Source organism: Lipophrys pholis (genome assembly GCF_963383615.2).
Source record: "Lipophrys pholis genome assembly, chromosome: 22".
NCBI lineage: Eukaryota > Metazoa > Chordata > Actinopteri > Blenniiformes > Blenniidae > Lipophrys > Lipophrys pholis.
The window spans coordinates 9,214,965-9,238,082 of NC_137644.1; the positions used below are offsets into that span (position 1 = coordinate 9,214,965).

The 23,118-nt window shown below is 44.4% G+C and overlaps 1 protein-coding gene across 1 annotated transcript in view; it reads right to left on the bottom strand.

Moving 5' to 3' along the window:
• trhde.1 (thyrotropin releasing hormone degrading enzyme, tandem duplicate 1) overlaps window positions 1–23,118 on the bottom strand; it is a gene marked incomplete at its 5' end in the record, with an annotated part of 148,576 nt that overhangs the window by 15,446 nt on the left and 110,012 nt on the right. Inside the window, 8 exons of the mRNA XM_080492323.1 lie at window positions 6,536–6,643; window positions 7,180–7,283; window positions 7,457–7,604; window positions 16,860–16,915; window positions 17,013–17,146; window positions 17,263–17,351; window positions 20,508–20,686; window positions 21,070–21,135. Coding sequence (XP_080348449.1) covers window positions 6,536–6,643; window positions 7,180–7,283; window positions 7,457–7,604; window positions 16,860–16,915; window positions 17,013–17,146; window positions 17,263–17,351; window positions 20,508–20,686; window positions 21,070–21,135 — 884 coding nt within the window. The remainder of the gene's footprint in view (window positions 1–6,535; window positions 6,644–7,179; window positions 7,284–7,456; window positions 7,605–16,859; window positions 16,916–17,012; window positions 17,147–17,262; window positions 17,352–20,507; window positions 20,687–21,069; window positions 21,136–23,118) is intronic.

Sequence of the window (23,118 nt, forward strand, 5' to 3'; positions counted from 1 at the left end):
AACGTCCCGCCATTGCTCTCCTCCCGACGCTGTTCTATCACCTGCACGCCACCGCCTTAAAATAAATAAAATCACACCGATCATGTGTTTCCCCGCGGAATCTAAAGTCGGAGGAAAACCTCCAGATGGCTGCGATCCCATTAACGAACAAACCGGCTTCGTGCGCACGAGTGTGTGTGTGTTTTTAAAGGTCTGCAGAGGATGTTTTATGTCCTCCAGCTCGGGCTCTCGCCTGAAATATCTCCGCCTCGCTCGGCTTCCGCCTCAGAATCCAACTCCCACTTTGACGGTAAACATGCCTGCCCGCCATCTGCCGTCTGTCTGTCTGTCTGACTGTCTGACTGTATGTGTGTGTGTGTGTGTGTGTGTGTGTGTGTGTGTGTGTGTGTGTGTGTGTGTGTGTGTGTGTGTGTGTGTGTGTGTGTGTGTGTGTGTGGAAATGTCACACTGGATGTTCATAAGAGCTTCGCCGAAGCTGAGGACACATTTAAAGTCTTGGGCGTGGAGGCGAGGTCTCGGTCATGGCGGTCAAAGTCTCAGTGATGGTCTTCACTACGAGCGAAGCTTCCACCGCGTCGACCGCACGGTGCCAGAAGTGCCGCGCGCATCACGCGTCAGAAACAAGTAGTTTCAGGCTCGTTTTGGACGTATTTTGAAACCAGTTTTAAAGAAGCTTCTCGACAAGTTTCAGACTATATTGAACATGTTCTTAGAGAAGTTTCGGGATGGTTTCAAAACTGATGTTTCAGACTCGTTTTGAACTTGATTTCATATTAATTTCAGACTGATTTTAAACCTGAATTTTAAAGAAGTTTCTAGAAAAGTTTCAGACTACTTTTTAACCGGATTTCAGACGAGTTTTAAAGTGATTTTAAACTTGATTTCAGACGAGTCTTAAACAGCTTTCAAGAGAGGATTCAGACAGTTTTCAGACTAGTTTCAGGCTTGTTTTGAAACTGGTTTTGGACTAGCTTTAAACGTGTCTTTTGAAAAGTTTAAGACTAGTTTTGAACCTGAATTTAAACCAGTTTTAAAATTAGTTTCAGGCTGGTTTTTGAGTGTGATTTTAAAATGCTTTTGAAAATGTTTTTTTGACAAGTTTCACACCAGTTTCAGGCCGGATCTGAACCCGAGTCTCGACTAGTTTAAATAAGTTTCTATAGAAGTTTCAGAGTACTTTTAACCTGAATCTAGACCTGAAGCTGAGTTTCTGGGCTGGTTTTTTAGAACTGATTGTAGACTAGTTTTAAACCTGCTTTTGACAAAGTTTCTGATTTTGAACCAGATTTCAAACTAGTTTCTACTCGTTTTGAAGTACTTTGGCCTTGGGCCTGGTTGTAGATTAGTTTTAAACAAGTTTCTAGAGATATTTCAGACTAGTTTCAGGTGAGTTTTTAAACCAATTTCAGACTAGTTTTTAATAGTAGTTTCATGGATCTAGATTTAGATTGAATTTGATTTTGATTTTCTCAATCAAACGTGAGCCATGATTATGATTCATAAAACACAAAATAGTCAAACAGATATAAATATTGGATGACTTAAATCTCCTACTGACTGTGTGATTTTAACAATCTTTTAAGTTCACATGCGTTTAGTTTCAGACTCACTTTGGACCTGATTTCAGACGACTTCCAGGCAACTTTGGGACTTGATTCTAAACTCGACTCGACTAGTTTTGGACGCGCTTTAAAGCTCATTTTCATTTCAAAGGAAATGTTCTGTGTGAAAACGACGGAGCCACTAACGATCACCATCACATTATTCTGTCCCGCAGCTCCCGTCTCTCTCTCTCCCTCTCCTGAAAGATCGCTGCCTTCCCCCTCTCCGTCCGTCCGTCTGATTTCCTCTCGGTGTAAATGTCACTCTGAATGTTCATAAGCACTTCACCGGCCCGGCCGAAACATTTAGAGTCCTCAGCGGGAGGGAGAAGATTAAATGTGACTGGAGATGACTGTCGTGCCGTCGGGGAGAGCTCTACATCGCCGCTCAGCCTCCGGAGGCGATTCGCAGACTCGCTAAAGAGCTGTGGACGCGTATCTACAACAAATTAACGGCCGGGCCTCAAGTTCCACACGGGTGTAGTAAAACAGCATGTCATCAGCATATTTTGAGATTCAGATTTTGAAGCGAAAATTGCTTCAAAGCTTCCAAATATTTGATAAAAAGCAAATTTTCAACTAAAGAAACAGCTTAAAAACCATCAGGTACATTATCTTCTGGGATCGCAGTGTCTCTGAGCAGAGTACACAACCTTCTCAAGTGAAGCATAAAACGTTTGTTGGGGTCAGTTTACATGACAACGGAGCTGAAACATGTAACTTTTTGAAAACGGCTCCCAAGGTCAAATTTTTTGAAAACATTCTTGACTTAATTACTAGTTAATGTGTGAGTTTTTAGGCTTTTTTATTGTTTTTGGACAGTTTTAAAGCCTTAAGCGTGAGGCAAAGTAATTGCCTCACATATGTGCCTATGGTGTATATATTGGAATGACAATGATTATCGATATATAATCTATCTAATAGAATCCAATCCGTTGTCGTGTAAATGGGCGAAAACTAAACATTTTGGAGAACGCCCGGGCTCCGTCTTGGCGTACACGGTAACAAATCAAACAGCTTTTGTGCACATGCTCAGTAGATTGACGATAACAGCTGAGTCACCAGGAATAGCAATCCGACTTGGTCGTCTGTCCGTACCAGAGCCACATGTGGTTCTTTAGTTCCTCTGTCTTGGCTCTATGAAGCGTTCTGAAAATTGTATGAGCATTTGTCAACCTATTACTATCTTGCACACCTGGTTTATTTTCAAAACTGATAAAATTACTAAAAACTGTTTGGAGGATTGGCGAAAAAAACCAAAAGGTCAAAATTTGAGCAAAAACAGATCCGATCTTTTGATGGGAAAAGTCACAGAACCCCTGGTCCATACGAATGTCTGTGTACTCCCATTGTTATTGTTTATAGCGTATTGTTCTCTGCTGCGTGTATGTCTGGTTTCGTTATAAAAACCAACAGCAGCACCAACTAGTGGCCTGGCATGTTCGCTACATCGTTTTTAAAACGTCGTCGTGTAAATGGGAAACTTTTCTGATACAACGACACAAAAAACGTTGCGTGAATGGGGTCTTGGACTGAATGGAGCCAAGAGTCTTAGCGGCAGTCGTGTATTCATGCAGGTTAATATCCAAACGCTTGAGTTTTTCTTCAACACAGCCAACAAGGTCCCTCTTTTTCCATTTCTAGATAAAAAAGCACTGTTTAAAAACTACAGTTTATTCGAGTTACTGCTGCGGGTAGCGAAGCTACTTCTGCTCTTCAGCTCCAACTAGTGGCAGACTGACGGCCATTAAAAAAAAATGCCGATTTACATTCTCAATATCAAATTCTCGGTCTAAGAGAGAGCGGAGAGAGTGGAACGATACCATGCATCCCTCGTTTTAACCTCCGAGGACCCGGCGTCCACATATGTGGACATTATTTTGGGTTGCACCGCAGTCGGCTGGACTATTATTTTTACAACTTTAAAGAGTAGTCTTCACTGAAGACGACTTTTAGGTTGAATAGGCCACAATACAAATTTAGTTCGGGTCTTAGGGAAGTTAAACTCATCAAGTAGAGTATCGTATTTCTATCTTCTTAACGATTTGAGTGTAGAACCACTAAAACACAATGATTGAAGAAACGGGGGGGGGGGGGGGGGGGGGGGTTAATGGGGGGGCCACTGTTTCATTATAGCCCCTCGACTCCCACCGGGTTAATCCGTCGGTGGCTGCACACGCAGTGAGATGAATTTTAAAAGCAGATCCTTTTCGAGCCATCCAGACGGTTCATTTACACCGCCACCCCCACCGGGGCCCTGATTAATTTTCCGCGGGGGACGTAGGCGCGAACGTATTAGCCGCTAGGCGCTGTAATTACGCTCTCATTGTTCCCAAGCCGAGTCGCGCCGCGGCAGGTGATTTCTGACGCCTCGGCCATTCGTATCAAATTCTAATCGCCGCCGTCACATTTCAGCCGCACTGTAACTGTAGCTTCAGGTTTAATGTAGAGAGAGAGAGAGAGAGAGACGGCTGAGCTGTGAGCGCTCTTTATCTTCCTGTCGTAGATATGTTAAGCCAGGTCACATGACCTCACCCCTGAAGACTTCAATTTCTAACAGCGATTTCATGAAAAAAAAAAAAAAAAAAAGAGTTCTTTAATTAATTCTTGGTGCAGAAAAAAAAAAATCACATACATGTGATGGCTGTGTGGGATTAAATTCAGCGAAGAGAGCATGAAATATTAAAAAGTCACCTCTGGAGAGAGTAATCCTGCATGAATGTGGATTTGGAGGGCACCTTCCCACCACCGAGAATGAAGACCGCTTAAATCACTCCGCTAATTTGCTAGCCTGCTGTCTGACAAAACGCTTTCTTCCTTTTTTAATCGGTTTTTTAAGAACTGCCGCCACTAGGAGGCAACTGTCGGTGTTGATATTTGATCTGAAGGCAATATATATATCACTACATATATATGGTTAACCATTAGCCACGAGCTAATTAGCCCAATTTGACATTAACGGCTAAAAGGGCGGGATTTCTGCCGTCAGTCCGGGCCAATCAATGAGCCGGGTTTCTACTTCCTCATGGTTTTCTTCCTCTGGTCGGAGTTTGCTTTAGGGCGACAGCGCCCCCCCAAACGAGCCGCGGTTGTAACTGCTCTGAAGTGCAGCGTGAAAGAAAGACAAGACCAAGTGGTCGGAACACTCTCGGCGACGAGTCCGGGACTGTCCTGGCGTGACACCACCTCCAGTGGCCTAACGAGATGAAAACACTCGAATCAAACGATTCCGGTTTGAGAAACTGAGAAAATGGAGCCATATGCTTGCGACTTGAAAAAACAAACGCCTCAAAAAAAAAAGAGAAAGTGGGAAGCGGCAGCTGGCGCTGCGCTGCTGTTTTTTTTTTTTTTTACTATCCTGGCGAAGAAAACAGTTGTAAGTGAATTCCTGTGGACGGAGGCTGGAACTTTAATCTCGCGCCGCTTCTTTTCTTCCTTTTTTTTTGTTTAATTGAAGCGCTCTTCTTATCAGCGGCTCCCTGCCGTCCTGTACAGAACTGCAGCATCTGTCTCTATTTAATTTGCCGTTTGAAATCTAATTTTGCAGATCTCGTTAAGGACCCGGAGGGAGTCGGCGAGCCGACGGCACACGAAGGCAACATGGAAAAAGAAAACGAGAAAGAAACCAGGGATGGAGGGAGGAAAAGAAGAAGATGGAAAGGAAGGAACGTCTGAAAACTACACGTAAGAACTAACTTAAAGACCTGTTTACCTTTTAAGACGCTTCAGGTGACAGACAGTGAAAATAATATGTGACATTTGCTGCGTTTCCCTCTCTTTTATCCAGCAGGATGATAAACCGGGACAAACATTTTTTTAAACTTGTTTCCACCTCGTGGAGATACCGCTGCATCATTTCACTCTGCCCCGAGGTCGTTTGAGTCTGGGTGGAAATTTCTCTTCCAGAGAGTAAGAAGAAAAAAAAGAAAAAGAACATTTCTATACTTTACAGTGTGGATAATGAACCGTATCTACCATATATATATCAAATAAAGTGCATTAAAGCAGAGATCTACATCTTTGGTACTTTTTTGTTTAAATAAAATAAATAAAAAACCCCGAAATAAACATTTTATCTTGATTTTATTTGATTTACACATTTTTTAATTGTTTTATTTCTTGGATTAAAATAAAACACAAAAACCTAAATGGGGAAAAAAGAAATGGGAAAAAATGCTAAAATATATATATATATATTTTTGATGATAAAAAAAATAATAAATCACTTTTAAAACAAGCCAAATTATCTATCATGTCTAAAAATAACATTTTAAACCTCGGCAAGATCCACATAATTTGCGGTGCAGACACTTTGTAATGTTCGTCTTTTTTCTATATTCAAGTTTGATGGATGAAGGAAAAAGGATAAAACATAAAAAAAACGTTACTTAAATCTGTTTAGTATCACATTTATTCGTGTTTTTCGTTGATCGCTATGCTTTTGTAATGACTGATTTCTAAGAAAAGGCGAAGACGTTCCTAAATCGGTTCGCTTGGTCAATAAAGGGTTAAAAATCAAACACGTTAAATCTCCTGAGCTGTATGACGCACCTGCAGAAGCTTGAAAGTAAAAACTAAATCCTCAGAAACAAGTACTTTCAGAGTTTACTTTGGTGATTTCAGCTCTGAAGGTGAGGTGTACCTCAGGGTTCAACCCTGGGCCCTTTGATGTTTTTCTAAACTACCACGTGGTATATTTGGATTTACATTTAAAAGGGAGCGAGTGGATAATTTTTATACTTTGAATGCCATTAAATGTGAATGTAATACGGACGCTTTTTTAGAATCAAGTGTGTGTGTGTGTGTGTGTGTGTGTGTGTGTGTGTGTGTGTGTGTGTGTGTGTGTGTGTGTGTGTGTGTGTGTGTGTGTGTGTGTGTGTGTGTGTGTGTGTGTGTGTGTGTGTGTGTGTGTGTGTGTGTGTGCGTGTGCGTACCTGTTCTTGTTGCTGGAGATCCAGTCGGAGATGTAGGCGACGGCCTGTCGGTGGCACTGTTTGTTCCCGAAGCTACACGCTAACATGATGAGCTCCCGCTGCAGCTCCCTGACGGTGAACACAACAGAAGAGATTTTCTAATTAACAAAGAGGAATAAACTTATTACACATTAAACTCTGGAATACTAATTATTTCAATAGTTTTAAAAGTAACTCTGTCCTGTTAGACAGCGACATAGTTTTTCTTTAATGTAGTGTTAGCATTAGTATAGCTGTCATCTCTGTGCGGGTCATGCTAATGACTGATGAGGGAGGAAGATGCTCTATAATCTGGATGTTAGTGGAGGAAGATGCTTTATAATCTGGATGTTAGTGGGAGGAAGATGCTCTATTATCTGGATGTTAGTGGGAGGAAAATGCTCTATAATCTGGATGTTAGTGGGAGGAAGATGCTCTATGATCTGGATGTTAGTGGGAGGAAGAGGCTCTATGATCTGGATGTTAGTGGGAGGAAGATGCTCTATAATCTGGATGTTAGCGGGAGGAAGATGCCCTATGATCTGGATGTTAGTGGGAGGAAGATGCTCTATAATCTGGATGTTAGTAGAGGAAGATGCTCTATAATCTGGATGTTAGTTGTGTACTCAGTCTGGTAGGACGCCTGCAGGACAGTTCCCTCCACGCCGGGTCCGTTGGTCGGCCAGCCCATCTGATGGTAGCGTGCTGCGACCTGCTTCAGCACGTAGTCCTGCGGTCACACACACACACACACACACACACACACACACACACACACACACACACACACACACACAGACACAAGATCAGCATGCAGTCGGTGTTGTGGCGGAGGCTCGTCGTTAGCGGGCTGATTGATTGACTGATTGATTGACGGAGCGGCTGAGTGATGGGAGTGTTTACACTGAACAGTCTGTAGTCGTCTGTGAGGTCCAGCAGTTTGTCCAGCTGGTAGATCGCCCGGCTGGCGGCGTGCCACGGCAGGAAGGACGTCTCCTCCGGGAGGTAGCCAATCAGCTGCAGGGGAACACCCTGAGGGAGGTATCCGGCTCTGTTGGGAGACAGCGAGCGGCGGCGGAGTTCATTTGAGGACCGACACAGCAAAACCTCAGTGTGGAGGCAAGATGGCCGCATTCATACCATCAGTGTCATGTGACACAATAGTGGAGATTTTATTCTGAAGTTTTTTTCTTTTTTTTTCTCAGGACATGAGAAAAAACGTCTTTTTTTTCCACAAAATTAAGAAACGTCCAGTCCAGTGGACAATACATCCCCGAGCATTCATCAGTAAACATTCTGAACTTACTGTAAAAATGAATCACTTTGTGTTTTATTGTAAATATACAAACACTTGTCTCTTACTTTGCTCAGAAAAACATTTCGACACTGTATATGTATATGTTTTAAATAAACAGCTTATATATTCAATGACAATTGGTACCGATTACAAATAAAATTACTGCAAAGTAACTATACTACGTACTGCAAAGCTCTCAAACGCCACCAAAAGTGTCATGCAAAATTTTACCTGATAGGAGTGACCACAAATAATGTAAAATAATGCCGAGGATTCATTTCTTCGCCTTGAGCGCCCCCCCTACGCCCCCGACCACAGAGGCTCAAGGTTTTGACCTCAAGATTGGAACTAATGAGAAAATTAATTCTAAAGTGCACTGGCAGCCAGCGTATTGAATGGAGTTCCTCAGGTCTTCCAGGGCGGAAAACAGATGCATTGTGGGTGATGAAGTTGAGGTGAGTCCAGAACTGCTGTAGACCTCCAGCTGTAGACCTCCAGCTGTAGACCTCCAGCTGTGACCCCCGGCCCTCTAAAGTGTTCCTGAACTCAGACAAACTTGGCCTCTAAATGCCAGCGGAGTTCTTTAGCAGCCTCATGAATATTAACCAGCTTCCCTTTGTGAGTTCATTAACATTCATGATGTTTTTTTGGGTTGGTTTTTTTTTTTTTTTCTTTTGGAGCCCTCACCTGCCTCCTCCCTCACCCCGACCTTCAGCCCCGCCCACCACTCATGAATGTTAATGAGGCAGAGACAGTGGCTGAACTCACAGATGAAGTTTCATTATTGCTTTTATTGGGATTGTTGATGTTCAGCGGCCGAACGGCGGAGATTTACAGACGCAGGACGACCTTTCAGGAGGAGCCGTCACTCAAAGTGAGGAAGAGGAGGAAGAAGAGGGAGGTGGGGGAGGAGGATGAGGAGGAAGAAGTTAAGGAGGAGGAGGAAGAGGGGAAGGAAGACGGGGAGGTCAAAGATGAAGAAGAGGAGCAAGGGTAGGAGGAGGAGAACAAGGAAGAGAAGATCAGGAGGAAGATGAGGAGGAAGATGTGGAGGAGGAGGAGGAAGAAGAGGAGGTACAGAAGGAGAGGAAGCGAGGGAGAAAGAGAAGAAGTAAAGGAGAAGGAGGAGGAGGAGGAAGAGAAGGAGGAGGAGGAAGAGAAGGAGGTTGCTCTCCCTGTGAAGAGGTTTTTAATTTCCAGAGACAGACCTCCGCAGGAAGTTAATCTGCCTGCGATAAGACGCTCTAAATCTGCGAGGAAACCTGCGAAACTCCGGCTCCACACATTTCCATAATCTGCCTCGTATCCGACCCCGGCAGCCTCCGCCCGCTCATCGCCATTCCCATCATGCACCTGGCCTCTCTGGGGCATTACCATAATCCACCCGGCCTGCAGAGACTTCCTGTTTACAACACTGACGGGAGTCCGACATGAACAGAGAGAGAGAGAGAGAGAGAGAGAGAGGGATGGAGATCGCCATGGCAACAGCAGCCAGCCATTTATCTGATTTCTCTCCTTTATTTGTCCGCCAGTGTTCTTTTTTTTCGCTTCTTTCCATTTTACCACAACACCATCCATCACCCGTCAGTCCGTATCAGACGTCACGCTCCGCCCGCACACATAACATTCTCCATTCAAATAAAAAACACATTAGCCGCCGTCGCATGCAGCTGGAAACGACTTCCACCCCGTGTGTTTTATGACTTGACGAGAATGGCGGGGTCAGATGTTCTTCTGTGTGTCAACGGGTGGAAAGAAGCATTAGGAAAGAATGAGAATGACATTCGAAAAGACGGATAGTAAATATGCAAACGTCAAAAATAAAAAGTCGCTGTCGCCCCCCTCCCGTTTCCAGGAAGACAGACTTGGAGCGTTTTCAAAAAGTTGCCTTTTTCCGCATTTCCATGGAGACTGAATTAGCGTGTTTTCAAAAAAAGTTGCATTTAACCCGATTTCACATGGAAACGGAGCATTTTCAAAAAGTTGTGTTTTGCCCTGCTTATATGGAAACTAAGTTGCCACGTTTCCAAAAAGTTGCTTTAACCCCTGTTTCCATGGAGATGCAGTTTCAAAAACTTGGCCTTTTCTACCGTCTCAAGGGAGTGTACAGCGCAGCCTCAGTCTGTGCCGTACACCTGGTGATAATCTCTGAATAGATCTAGTCTTCTCTGCAGCACATAACTCTTGAAAAACTGTGAACACCTTCAATCTCTGAGTTTATTTCCCTCTGAGGGAAGATCAGCGCCGCTTTCAACAATGTAAACGTGTCAAAGCCGCTACAAACTGTACGATTTCCAGCCGCCACAGAGGAAAGAGCAATCGTGGCTTTAAATAATCCTCCTATAAGACAGTTAAAAATCTTCAGGAGCTTTGATAAATGTCCTTTCAGCACGTAGCACTTAATATGACGAGCAAGTAATCATCAACACAATTGGAATGAGTACAAACAGACGTGGAGACATTAACTGAGGGTTTATTAACAAAGATCTCACAGACAAATAACTCTGACCTTTACTTCTTTGAGTACTTCTCCCTAGCCCTTTTGTTTTTTTTGTTTTTTACTTCACTATGATTCAGGTGTTATTTTGTCATTCATTATTTAGATATGTGTGGCGGAATAAATAGCTACAGACACGCAGATTTCTCCGCGGTCCTTTCGGGTTCCTGTTGTAATGAGTAATCACTGTCGGATAAATATTGGCGAGCCCGCCGGCCCCTCCAGGGTCGACAAAGTCATTTATTTGAGAATCAGCGCGATGCTGCATCGGATTAAAAATAAACAGAATTTGTGATACCTGCAAAAATTACCCTCCCAATCTCTTAAAATATTAAAGATCCCCTCCAGACATGATTTGAGATTTATTAGGAAACACTCTACATTGAATAATAATTTGGCTCGGGTGGAATTTATCTTTTTTTCCACCATTTTTTCTTTTTCTAATTACCTTGAAAAACTCTTAACATATCGACTCCTTTGTGCTCATCAAATATTAGTGTTTGTTTTATAAATATGTAAATGTCTTTCACTGAAAACAAAGCTGGCTGGGAGCTGGATCTACCTTTTCCTTCTGAATGTAGTCATTATGTCTTAAGTTTGAGCAATCTTATAAGTTGGGCAACAATGTACGACAGCAATCTAATAATCTTTGGGACACGACGGGAAGTTTGCCTTGTGCAGATCGTAGGTTGAAGACAATGACCACATGGGTTTTCCACTGGCACCTACTCCACTCAACTCGGTTTTAAGCTTTTCGATTGTACATTAGTACCCGATAGCAGGTACTTTTCTAGCGCCCACTCAATGGCGACAGAGACGAAAATGTGACGTTCGTAAGCGTCAAGACGAACACAACAGAGATGAACGCACGCAAATCAAGCTCTGACCGACTCCACCCACGCCGACATGCTTTCTATACCGTGATGGAAAACGACCAAAACTGAGTTGAAGCGAGTAGTGCTCAAAGCGTGTAGCGGAAAAGCAGCATAAATACTGCATTGAGCCCATATGGGCATTTGGCATGTGGCCATTATGGAACCCGAGGACTAACCAACATGGCGCCAGTGCTTCAGCCCGTGTACTACTCACTTGTCAGGTTGTACAAGTACTCCATGCAGCGTCGGTGCATTTCTAATGTCGCAAACGTTCAAGACAGTAGGGGGCGACGTCCCCAACAACCTGTATCTGGACGAAGCCGTCACAGAAGATGGATGTCCTTCTCATCGTGCATAACGTGAATAATCCCAGTCAGCGAGTTTCCGCTTGTTTCCTCTCTTCTTTTTTTTTCAATTTTTTTGCACACGTAGTGTAAATAAATATTTAAGAGCCCCCGGCGACCTCACCCCCCCCACCCCAACAACCCCCCTCCGGAGCTCCGGCGATGTGCGAGAGGCGGAACGCTATTGCCTCAGATTCCGACGATTTAGTCGCAGTAAATTAGCTGCTCATTTTATCTGCTGACGACATCAGGCCCGAGAACAGTCGGCGCTCGTGGGCAGAGGGAGCGGCGTTCCCAGCTGTGCGGGGGAATTTACAAAGGAATATTTGTCTGTGGATTTATCTCCTCCCGTTGTTTGAGTCAACATCTCGCTGAGTGCAAAGACGATATAATCGGCGGAGGTGAAGAGGGAGCGAATGGAGCTAAAGTCTCTGCTTCGTAATGGATTCGGGGGGGGGCGGTGGGGGGGGGGGGGGGGGGGGTGAAAAAGAAAAATGGCTGCTTATTTACAAAGATGTAACTTCAGCATTTTTTCTTGCGCGCCTGGAATTGATCAGGCTCCTTTAATCTGTGAATTAATTTGAGTTGCGCTGATTCGTCTCGCAGCCCGATTGACTGAAGCCGGAGAAATCCACGCCGGGGCCTAACTCAGTGTGTGTGTGTGTGTGTGTGTGTGTGTGTGTGTGTGAAGAGAGAGAAGCTAGTTTAGCTGTAATAAATGGCCATGTCTCAGTGACTGTGTGCTTTAACGGTGATGGATCTTGCCTTTTTTTTTCTCCCCCTTCCGTGTGTGTGTGTGTGTGTGTGTGTGTGTGTGTGTGTGTGTGTGTGTGTGTGTGTGTGTGTGTGTGTGTGTGTGTGTGTGTGTGTGTGTGTGTGTGTGTGTGTGTGCGTGCGTGCGTGTGACCACAGCGGTCCCTCGTTAGCTCTCCACTGAGCCTTGCTAATGGCTAATGGACAAACAATTAAGTGGCCCTTAACGACGTTAACGAGTTAATGAGCTCGTTAAGACGGCGTCGTCAGTGGCGAGCGACTCTCGCGCGCGGCGGCGACCGTAACCGCCGAGGAAAAAAAATTGAAAATCTATAATCTTCCTCACTTCCCCGCCTCGCTGAATTAAACACCTCGGATCCCCCGTGAGAGGTTCGGTGTTTATTACCGACGTGACGCGAACGTTTGGGAACGACAAAACGACTAAATGATGATTTACTTTTTTGTTTGTTTTTTGTCCTCTCCTCTCCAGCTCGGCCCCGTCGAGGGAGAGCGCAGGCAGGAAGTTTGTCCTGGAAGAGGAAAAGGGCAGCGGGTCGATAAAATCAAAAGGTTTCATCTTCGGCGCTGCCCCGGGATCGTAAAGATCTTCACCCCCGCTACGGAAGAGAGATGTACAGCGTGACTGGAGCCGATACGAAGCTTTCAGACGCAGCAATCCGCCACACAACACCGCCTCGGTGAATTTGTGGGCCTCATTATACTGGGAGGAGGGGACATACGTTACAACTCCTCGAAATTCAATACGTTTTTTCTGAGCGTGATCACGTCGGGAATGTCGCTGAGAAGAAAGCCGCGAACAGAGCAGATTCTAGAGGGTAAGTCCGACACTCTCCCCGGGTTCCGGACCGGGCTGCCGGAAACAGAAGAGGAGAAGACTTGTGGATTATCTATCTGAGTATTCTTCAATCCCTGTTGGGCCCCATTTACACGACAGCGTTCTCATAAAATCTGAGAAACTCTGAAAATGATGTAGTGAGCATGCCGGGCCACGAGGTGGCGCTGTTGGTTGTATTTGTAATCAAACCACACGAACATGCGTACGTTTTAGACAGGGAAGTACAACTTGGGACATTTTAGACACGGAAACTGTCCTTGGGTGGACGTTTCTGACCCGGACGTTTCTGAACAAAAACAAAACAATGTAGTTAACATACCAGGCCACGAGGTGGCGCTGTTGGTGGTTTTTGTAAGGAAACTACACACATTCATGCGTGCAAAAAAAACTATATGTTATAAACACAATGGAAGGTACTGGATATTCGTATGGACAGATGAGAAAGTGGACTATAAATTGACGAATAATTACGATAAAACTAGAATACAGACTGGGAGTCACGACACTCCGGAGGCCGCCATGTTTGTTACTCGCGCATGAGTAGAAGAACAATTTACCACCGCAGTGCTCAACAGCGTCAAAGAAATGTTAACCGTAACTTAGGAGCCATGTCATTTTTACGTTTTCATTCGTTTCCTTGTGAACGGAGCCTTAATGTTGGTTTGATTACAGGCTAGTAAAAAGTGACTGGGTGTGGTCATGTGACTTTGTGCGTTGCTCCTATTGGTCATACATCCAGGGCCTTACTTTGTCCTACAACAACCACACCTGCTACACTCATGGGTGTTCACCAACTCATTTCTCTATTTTAATAAATATATCTCCAAATAGAATAAATGTTTGTTTTGAAGTCTCATTTGGACGGATTTCATGGTGATTTATAGTGAAAGCCAACAGGAAATGAGGCATGCTGGGAGAAGAAACATCTGCTCCCCTGTTGGAAGCGCCTCTCCGCTGGTTTCCTCACAAATTGCCCCGCTGCTGATCTGTAACGGAGGTTGTAACCGTCGACTTTAAAGGCAGGTGCTGAGTTTTATACACAAAGCGTCAGTGACCCGATGCTTTTTGTCTGAATAATAATGGGAACTTGTCGTTCTGGTTCTACAAACTCTATTTCGCCATTTTCCACGACATTTGTCTTTGGCTGCAAAACATTGTCTGACATGAAGACGAGACATTTTTATGGAATTGCTATTCAAACAAAAACAAAATATGTTGCATTTATTACATGTCATACGTATAACTTAGATCTAGTTTATTACATTTTTAGTGCTCAAGACGTTTTTTAGAAAATTGATTTAAAAAAATATATATATATTTTATGCATTATTACTATTTTAGTCACTATTTATGTGTTATTCCCTGTGGTGAGAACAGTTTTCGCTATATGAGCAATTTTTTCCCCCTTTCCTTTTGTTTCCTGTTCTTTCATTTTTCCCTTTGTTTTCTTTTCCTTTCTTTTCCTTTAATACTTTTTTCACTTTTTTTCTTTTGTTTTGAAATTTTTATTTTTCCTCTTTCCTTACATATCTTCCTTTTGTTTTCTATTCCTAAAAAAAAACTAACTCTGTACTACCAATTTTAATTATTTCAGTTAAACCATCTACACTGTCATTTTTATCGTAGTTATTTTAGTAGTTTAAGCGATTTTATCCTTTTTTTTTATCAATTCCGGATCTTTATTTCTGCTTTAGCTGTTTTAATTTATTCAGCTATTTTTTAGCCTCGATTAGACGATTCTTTCAAAATCAGTGTGGCATGAAAATAAAATGAAAACGTAAGCAAAATGTTTATTTACAGGGTTCAGGGAACCACTACAGGGAGGTTGAAGAACCACGTGTGGCTCCAGAGCCGCAGGTTGCAAACCTCTGTTCTAGTCCTACATGCGGCGGGTCATTTTCTCAAAAACTTTTGTCCATTTCTGATGTTTCGTTCAGGTATAATAGTGGAAGAGAAATCCTCTCCTGAGCCACAATGAGAATAAAAAGAAAGAAAGAAAAGAAAAAAAAAAAAAAAAAAAAAACCTGAACATGCACCTTCCCGTTAAACATTCCGTTTTTGCTTCCCGAGACAGATGTGGGCCGAAGCGAGAGAGACTTCTGCTGTCACCCCTGAATATGAATGGTTGTGTAGTTTCTTCTTCTGTGCAGACACACACACACACACACACAGTTGACGGCGCAGTCGTCTCGAGCTGCTGCTCATCCGACATGACAGTGGACAGATGGCCGAGAGAGGCCGAGGTACAGAGACGGAGAGAGAGAGAGAGGGAGCGAGCGAGGAGGGGAGATTGAGTTATAGGGTTGGTGTCACACTAGATTTTGGTTACAGTGCTCAAAGAGCTCCGGGCTGAAAAGCGTCACGATGAGAAACGACTGACTGCGCTGCCTCCGCATCCTCGTTCATTCATCACAACGTTTGAGGGAAAAGGTACCGCCAAGAATTTCACCCTCCATCTCGACCTGATCTACTTCAAAAAAAAATATATACCTTTTTTTTTTTTTTTTTTTTTTAAAACATGAAAAATTTAATATAACTTAACTTAACGTTGTCTATCCATTTCTCTATAGCGATTGGGAGCGCTGATGGCTTATGGGTATTGTCGTATATAGTGTTTTTAAAATACCAAATAAAGTACGGTAAAGTTAAAGACACTTAAAGGCCGTTGGTGGTGTGACGTCTCACAACCCGCGAGGTCACAAGTCACCGGGTCAGTGAAAAGGATTAAATTATCTTCAGTACGTAGGTATCACGAAGACTTCAGGTAAAGGTTCTACACCACTGAGCGCCACAGAAATGCGCGTGCACAACTTTTCAGCAGCATTATGACAACCATAGGCGCCGATCCCATGATAAGCACTGAGAGAGACACGACCAAAAAATTCACAAATTTTTTAAATTATTTTTTTAACAAAACTGCGCCTCGGCCGGGAATTTCAAGGCTAGCTAGAATAGCTATATAAACCGTCATTTCCAATGCGCAGCATGTGCTGGTACGGTACGGTATGGTTTGGTACGGACTGGTTTTCATGTGTTTCCACCTACAAACGTTGTGGACGGTACCAAAAGTACCGCACCTGATGGTTTTGTGAACTCAAGTTTTTCTAAAATGTCGGCGCGCTACAAATCACCCAGGTACTGGTACCTGGTACACACCATACGCTACACTAGAACCATGTAACAGAGAGTTGGGTCTGGGTGCACTTTGCCGTACCGTGACCGCGGATGTGAGGCGAAAGCAATTCCAACTGACCTGATTTGAAACCGAAAAACGTGGAAAAACAAGATTATGCAACCAACGTATTTCTAGCTGAGAGGCTCCAAGAGCATGTATAAAACAGATTCAACAGCCAGCAGTTAATTAAGCTTACTTCAAAGCTGCAGGAGGTTCATGGTAATGAATTAAAAAAAAAAAAAAAAAAAAAAAAAACACGCTAAAAACATACAAAACTCAATGTATGCTAATCCCCGAAGCGCGTTATCACCGTGTAAACCTTAAAGCCTTGTGTGTGAAAGAGTGAGGAGCTCTGAACTGAAGCAACCATACGAACCGCGGTAAGAGCAGCTGACTGCATTAAACTCAACGACCCGTAAAAAAACAACAAAAAAATCTGCTTCCTTCCGATAAATCCAACAAGTGACGACTCAGCCAAAAAGGAAAAAAAGAAACTCTGTAAGACTCACCTGGCCAGGTTAAAGGCGTCGTCGATGAGTCCGGCGCGGTTTCCCACGGAGATGATCTGAGCAGGAAGAGGGGAAAGATGGGTGAAAACACGGAAGGGAAAACGGACGGACGGACGGACGGACGGACGGAGAGAGCGACGGACGGGTTTCCACCTGAGGGTTACTGTGCAGCTGCTGAATCAGCAGCTTCCAGTTCGGTAGGTCGTAGTTCACACGGAAATATCCGGTCTGATTGATATTTCCGATCAACCAGGTGCTGTCGTCCATCCGACCGACGCGGTGGATTTCTGAAACAAAACGACACGGATTTCAAACTGTTTATCGATCAACGAATCTACGAGTTTCACAGGAAATGAACCCAGGAGTTGACAAGAGACTGGCAGCGTGTGGAGGTTCGTGGTACCTGTCTTGTTGTTGATCCACAGGAGAGTCTCCGAACACAAGGCGGACGAGTTCCCTACAGCCACCGTCAGAGGGACCTGCCACTGTAAACTAGAAAGAGGAAAGGGGGGGGGGTCAGTGAATCGAACCGGGTTTTATTGCCCCTTGTTATCAGATAGAGAGGCATTAGAGGGGGAGAGAGAGAGCGATGGTCAGCCGTGATCGTTCTGCATCAGTCAGCTGGAAATGGAGCGAGAGACACCTGCTGTGTTATATACAGGCGGCCAGTTGTGGTGGTGGGGGGTAGGGGTGGGGGTGGGGGTGGTGGGGGGTAATTGCTGGATCAGCCAGGCAGCATCAGTCAAACTGGAGGCAGCGGAGGGTGGGTGTCTCTTCCAAGCGAGCGAGGAGGTTTTAACCAGAGGTACTGTACCGATAAGTCTAAGGCCTCGTTCGCACAATAACGTCATTTCATGTAAGCGAATCGTTTTTGGCCGATCATCCACATGACTTGGCATTTTGGGAGCCTGAACACAGCGTCGTTTCAAAACGGGTTCCAGCGTGGAGGAATTCTTGATGTTGTGTGGACGAGCAAGATGCACATTTGCTGAAAACGATGACGGCATCACCCCCACGACCCTCTCGGCTACGTCGCTAAACAACAATAACAATGGCGGACTTACACAGGCTAATGATGGCATTTGATGTAATTAGACGACACATTGGATTTCTCTAATACAGGTCTTCTTCTCCCTTTTTCTTGTATTTCTGTGGCAGTTACAGCGCCACCTATTGGCCTGGCGTATGTCCTACAACGTGTACAGACAGCAGGAAGCGTGACCCTCCGATTGCTTTTGACAAATCAGCCACGACTCCTGCCGCCAGATTTCCGATGAAGACGGAAGCGCAACGTCAAATACGTGTCTTGAGCACGTTTTAAAATCTACCTAAAAAACATTTATGAATAAACTAAAATCATAATACACTTTATTGAACAACAGTTCTCCTTTCTCCCTGTTGTTTGAAGACTTTAGTCGTAAAGACGCTCTGAAGGTTTAGGACTCGTGTGCAGGAAGCAGCGGGTTTGAAGTCTTTATCAGTCTTTTGTGGGTTTCCTCTTTTCTCTAAGCTCAGATACAAACATGTCTGTCAATGTCACTTTAAAACCACCAATACGAAAAGAAGAGGACGTGGAAATGTTGTTGTCCCTCCACAGAGACTCACGGTTAGAACCTGGGCAGCTTTTACTAACAATCTGTTTGAGTTTGTGCAAATTAGTACTTCATTACAGTTACTCCAATGTGTCCTGTTCTAATAATGGTGACATAGCGATTAGCATTAACGTTAGCTGTTAGCACGGTGTGGGTCAGTTTGACGTTCGATAAATCAGTGGGAGGAAGATGCTCTGGAGTTACATTCAGTTCCCGCTAAAGCTAACAGTGAGCCGGGTAGTGATGTAGCCACTAATGCTAATGCTAGACTTAAAACAAAAAGCGGCTCCAGAGCAACGCGTTGTTTACTCTCCGCTGTGTGTTTCTGGGACGTGTTTCCTCTGCAGGAGAGCGAAATAGAAATAAAACAACTCAAGTTTTGGCGTCAACAGCGGAGCGGCGGGACGCCACGGAGCGTCTGATTCAATCCGCCGCTCGCTCTTTATTCTCTCCCACTGTCAGCGAACGCCTCGCGGGACCTGCTCACTGTGCGACTGAAGGCGACCGCCGCCCGAGTGCAAAAAAAGATACTTAATACTCCGAATGAGCGGGAGGATTAAATAAGGAGGGGAAACGTTCAGGGCGATCGTAAATGTACGAAAACAGGAACAACAGGTGAGAGAGGGGAGCTGATGAAGTATTGATGCGGGAGGAAGTGGGTCGATGAAACAGCGAAGGGAATAAACTCCAGAGGTTGTGAAGGGACGTGAATAAAACATCGGGCCCATCAAATATAGATGAAATATAAATGATGTAAAAGGTGAAGAAAAAAAAAAGTAGAAAAGTGCTTTTTCATGAGAAAAAAAAAAAAAAAAAGACAAACTGGCTGCTTAATGTAGCGTGAAAGTTGGGGCTCGGAGGAGGAGGTGGCCGAAACGAGTGCTCCTCTCACAGCAGCTGGAGGGTCGAATCATTCATCTGTGAGGTCGAAAAGGGTCACGACTATCAAAGAAACTGCAACAAAGTTGAAATGTGTCCCGCAGGTTGACGCTTCTGGGCCTCCGTAGTGATTTTGATGACAACTGTACTGCAGCTTTAATAGAACTCTGGAGGCCCAGAAGGGACAAAAATCACAACATAAATACACAAACTGTAGTGGGGAAGGGGAAACACCAGGCACATTTACAACTTTTGGACTTTTCCAAAAGTTCTTGTTGCAACTATTGTATTTTTATTAAACTTTCGAATTTTTGTTGTATTTGTTTTGGCCAGATTTGCATTTTTGTTACAATGTTTGTTTTTCAACTTTTGTATTTTTGAACAACTTTGGTATTTTTACTCCAAACTTTTTAGTTATTACAATTGAAGTTTCAACTTTTATTGCAACTTTGGTATTTCAGAATAAATTTGGCATTTCTGTCATAACTTTTCTAATTTGGAACAACTTTGGTGTTTCTATTCCAACTTCTGACACAACCTTTGTATTTTTGTTGCAATCATTATGTCTTTTTGCAACAATTGTTGCAACTGTTGTATTCTTTTAATAATTTAAGTATTTTGGTTCTAACTGTCATATTCTACTGGCAACTTTTGTATTTTTGCCACAATGTTTACTTTTTTCAACTTTTATATTTTGGAATGCATTTGTGATTTTTTGATCTAATTTTAGTTGCAATGTTTGTATTTTAGAACAATTTTTATGTTGCAACTTCAGCATTGGTATGCTGCATTACTTTTGTTGCAGCATACCAAAGCTGCTGGATACGTTGGTTGAATGGATGGATGGATGGTTGCTAGGTTGGCTGGTTGGGGGGAAGGATGATTGTTAGGTTGGATGGACGGATAGATGGTTGGTTGGTTGGTGGGATGGATGGATGGATGGATGGATGGATGGATGGATGGATGGATGGATGGATGGATGGATGGATGGTTGTTAGGTTGGATGGATGGATGGATGGATGGATGGATGGATGGATGGATGGATGGATGGATGGATGGATGGATGGATGGATGGATGGATGGATGGATGGTTGATTGGTGGAATGGTTGGTTGGTTGTTTGGTTGGTTGGTTGGTGGGATGGACGGATGGATGGATGGATGGACGGACGTACGTACCTGTTGTTCTTCCGGTCCTCCTCTCCGTACAGGAAGTGCTCCTGGTGGACGGTGATGTAGTGCGTCGGGAGCTGCTCTGATTGGTTCTTGCTGATGGTGACGACGGGGTAGCCCATTTGTAGCGTCCACCTGTCCATCATCTCCCCGATGTCAATGTCCCGCCCCTCAGAACGCATGGCCTTCGGACACAAACACCCAAGACAAATGATTATTCGTCTCTTCTCACACACGTTAAATGAAAAACTGTTTTCTGTACTAATGAGGTCGTTAACTATCCCGACATCTCATTAATAACCTAGTTGGAGGTTAAGTGACCCAAGGCGGGGAGGGGATTAGCGATCCGATTGACTGACAGCTCATTAAAGAGCAGGTCTCAGTGGGACAAGCGGCGCTAACGAAGGCTAATTAAACTAGCATGTAGCGTGTTGGACAAATAAGAAAACAAAGAGCCGGTCGCCTCCCGGTGTTTAGCCTCCTCCGACCTTCGTTAGCGCTGCTTTGCTAATGAGAGCTTCTGCCGCTTCCCGGTGCAAAAAACGGTGGCAGGTTGAATTCCCCTTACCTGGGAAAGCTTCCTCCACAGGTCGTCTCGGGCTGCGTTGCCGTACATGTGACTCAGCAGGTAATCCTGAAAAGACGGACAGGAAGCGGATTAGTCGTGTGACAGGAAGCCCTTCTCATCTTTTCGATTTGAGCTGCCGTTCTGATTCCAGATTAAATTATTTCGTCGAAAAACTCTCAATGTGGTTTGGTAACATAGATCACATCAGAAAGTCGTGTCCTGAGGCGTTTATTAGCGTCTGATTGGAAGGGAACAGATTGCATCTCTTTAGTCAGTCCGCACACATCGAGGTGATTCTGTGTGATCTCTCTTTGATAAATAATCTCATCTTTTTAATTCTCACTTCCACTCATTCAGACTGCCGCCAAAATCCCCCCGAGAGCTCCGCCCCCGTCTTTAAAAAGCTTCCATTCCAACAGATAATTCAATTACTAATTATCATCTTGGCTCAGAGCAAGAAAAAGAAAACATGAATTTGGACATAAAAGAGTGAAATGGATTTCTACTCACACATATCATTTATGAACTCAGGGTCAATTTATTCAGGTGTGGACGTGCATCTTCATAGTAACAGTCTTTGCGGTTCAGTGTCTTGCTCAAGGACACTTTCACATGTGGACAGGCAGAGATGGGAATCGAACCTGCAGCCTCTAATGCAAAAGGGACGCGATAAGGAAAGTAACGCGATAGTTTTTATAAATACATTTTCAGTGGAGTAAGTCAGCTACTAACTCAGTTACTTTTTGGGAGAAGTAACTAGTAACTATATCTAATGTGTGCCCAGCACTATCTTTAAGGGCGAGTTGTCTCTCAATCGGAAGGCTGCAGGTTCGATTCCCCATCTGTCCACATGTCAAAGTGTCCTTAAGCAAGGCACCGAACCCCAAACTGCTCCCAATAGATGGATTTTAGCACCTTGCATGGCAGCCGCCTCCGCTGGTGTGTGACGGTGTCGGTGAATGTGATTAACAATGTAAAGTGCTCACATGGTGGCGAAAGCGCAACCTAAGTGAAATCCATTCACCATTCTTAAAATCGTCAAACCACGTGAAAAGCTCGGCGTGCGAGCGTCAGCCAGCCGGGGCTGAGTCACATTACATCCGGCGAACACTCGGCAGACACATATTTCCGAGCTGATGAACAAGGTGAGGAATCAAAAGCTCTCAAAGAGAGAGAGAACCCCCACCCCCCCCCAACCCCCCCGCCCCACCCCCCCACCACCACCTCGGTTCAAACAGGACTTAGCGGTGCGGCGGCTTCGCCTTCAGTGACAACACGTAATGTGTAAGCGTTGATCCCGGCTTGTTTCCGCCGCCTCGGAGTGAGAAACTCATCCCTCCCGCGGTGGATCGCGGAGTTCTGAAAGCCGGGGGAGTCTGGCGGGGGGTTTTGATATAAGACAAGAGAGAGAGACGGCGTGGGAGGTGGTGGTGTGGTGGGCGGGGGTGGAGATAACAGCGGAGAACACCTACAGAGACAGAGCTCTAATCTGCTGCCGTCTGTGTGGATTACCAGCAGACAGCCGACTCGTCTGTCATGGCGAGCGCGCCGCTCGATAAGGAGGGAAGAGGCTCTTTTACCGGGACGAGATGACACGGCGATAACGACGCCCAGAAGTGTTTGTTAAGTCTGGAAAGCGACGAGCCGAGACAGTGACGGAGTCTTCCCGAACGGACTGTCGGCAGCGCTAACGAGGTTCCTGCAGGAGGAGTCATTGGGTTCTATTGACTCACTCGGAAGGCCTCAGTCGATGTTTCGTTCAGACGTCTCTAATGTCAATAAAAGAGTGTCAAAATGGCCGCGCAGGTACATTTCATCTAATCCTGGGTATCGACGGCGTCTCCAGGGCCAATGATTGGCAATCCGATCGTATCCTGGCAATCAAAGCAATGAATGGATATCGTTTTTAAGAGCCTGATTAGAGGATCTTTTTAAGTAAAAAAAAAATAATGACACTTTCGTTTTGTTTACAGAATCTCCAAACAAAGCTTTTGGAAATTTGTCTTTATTTTCAAAACCCACTAATCTCTGTCTCACACTTTTTCCAAC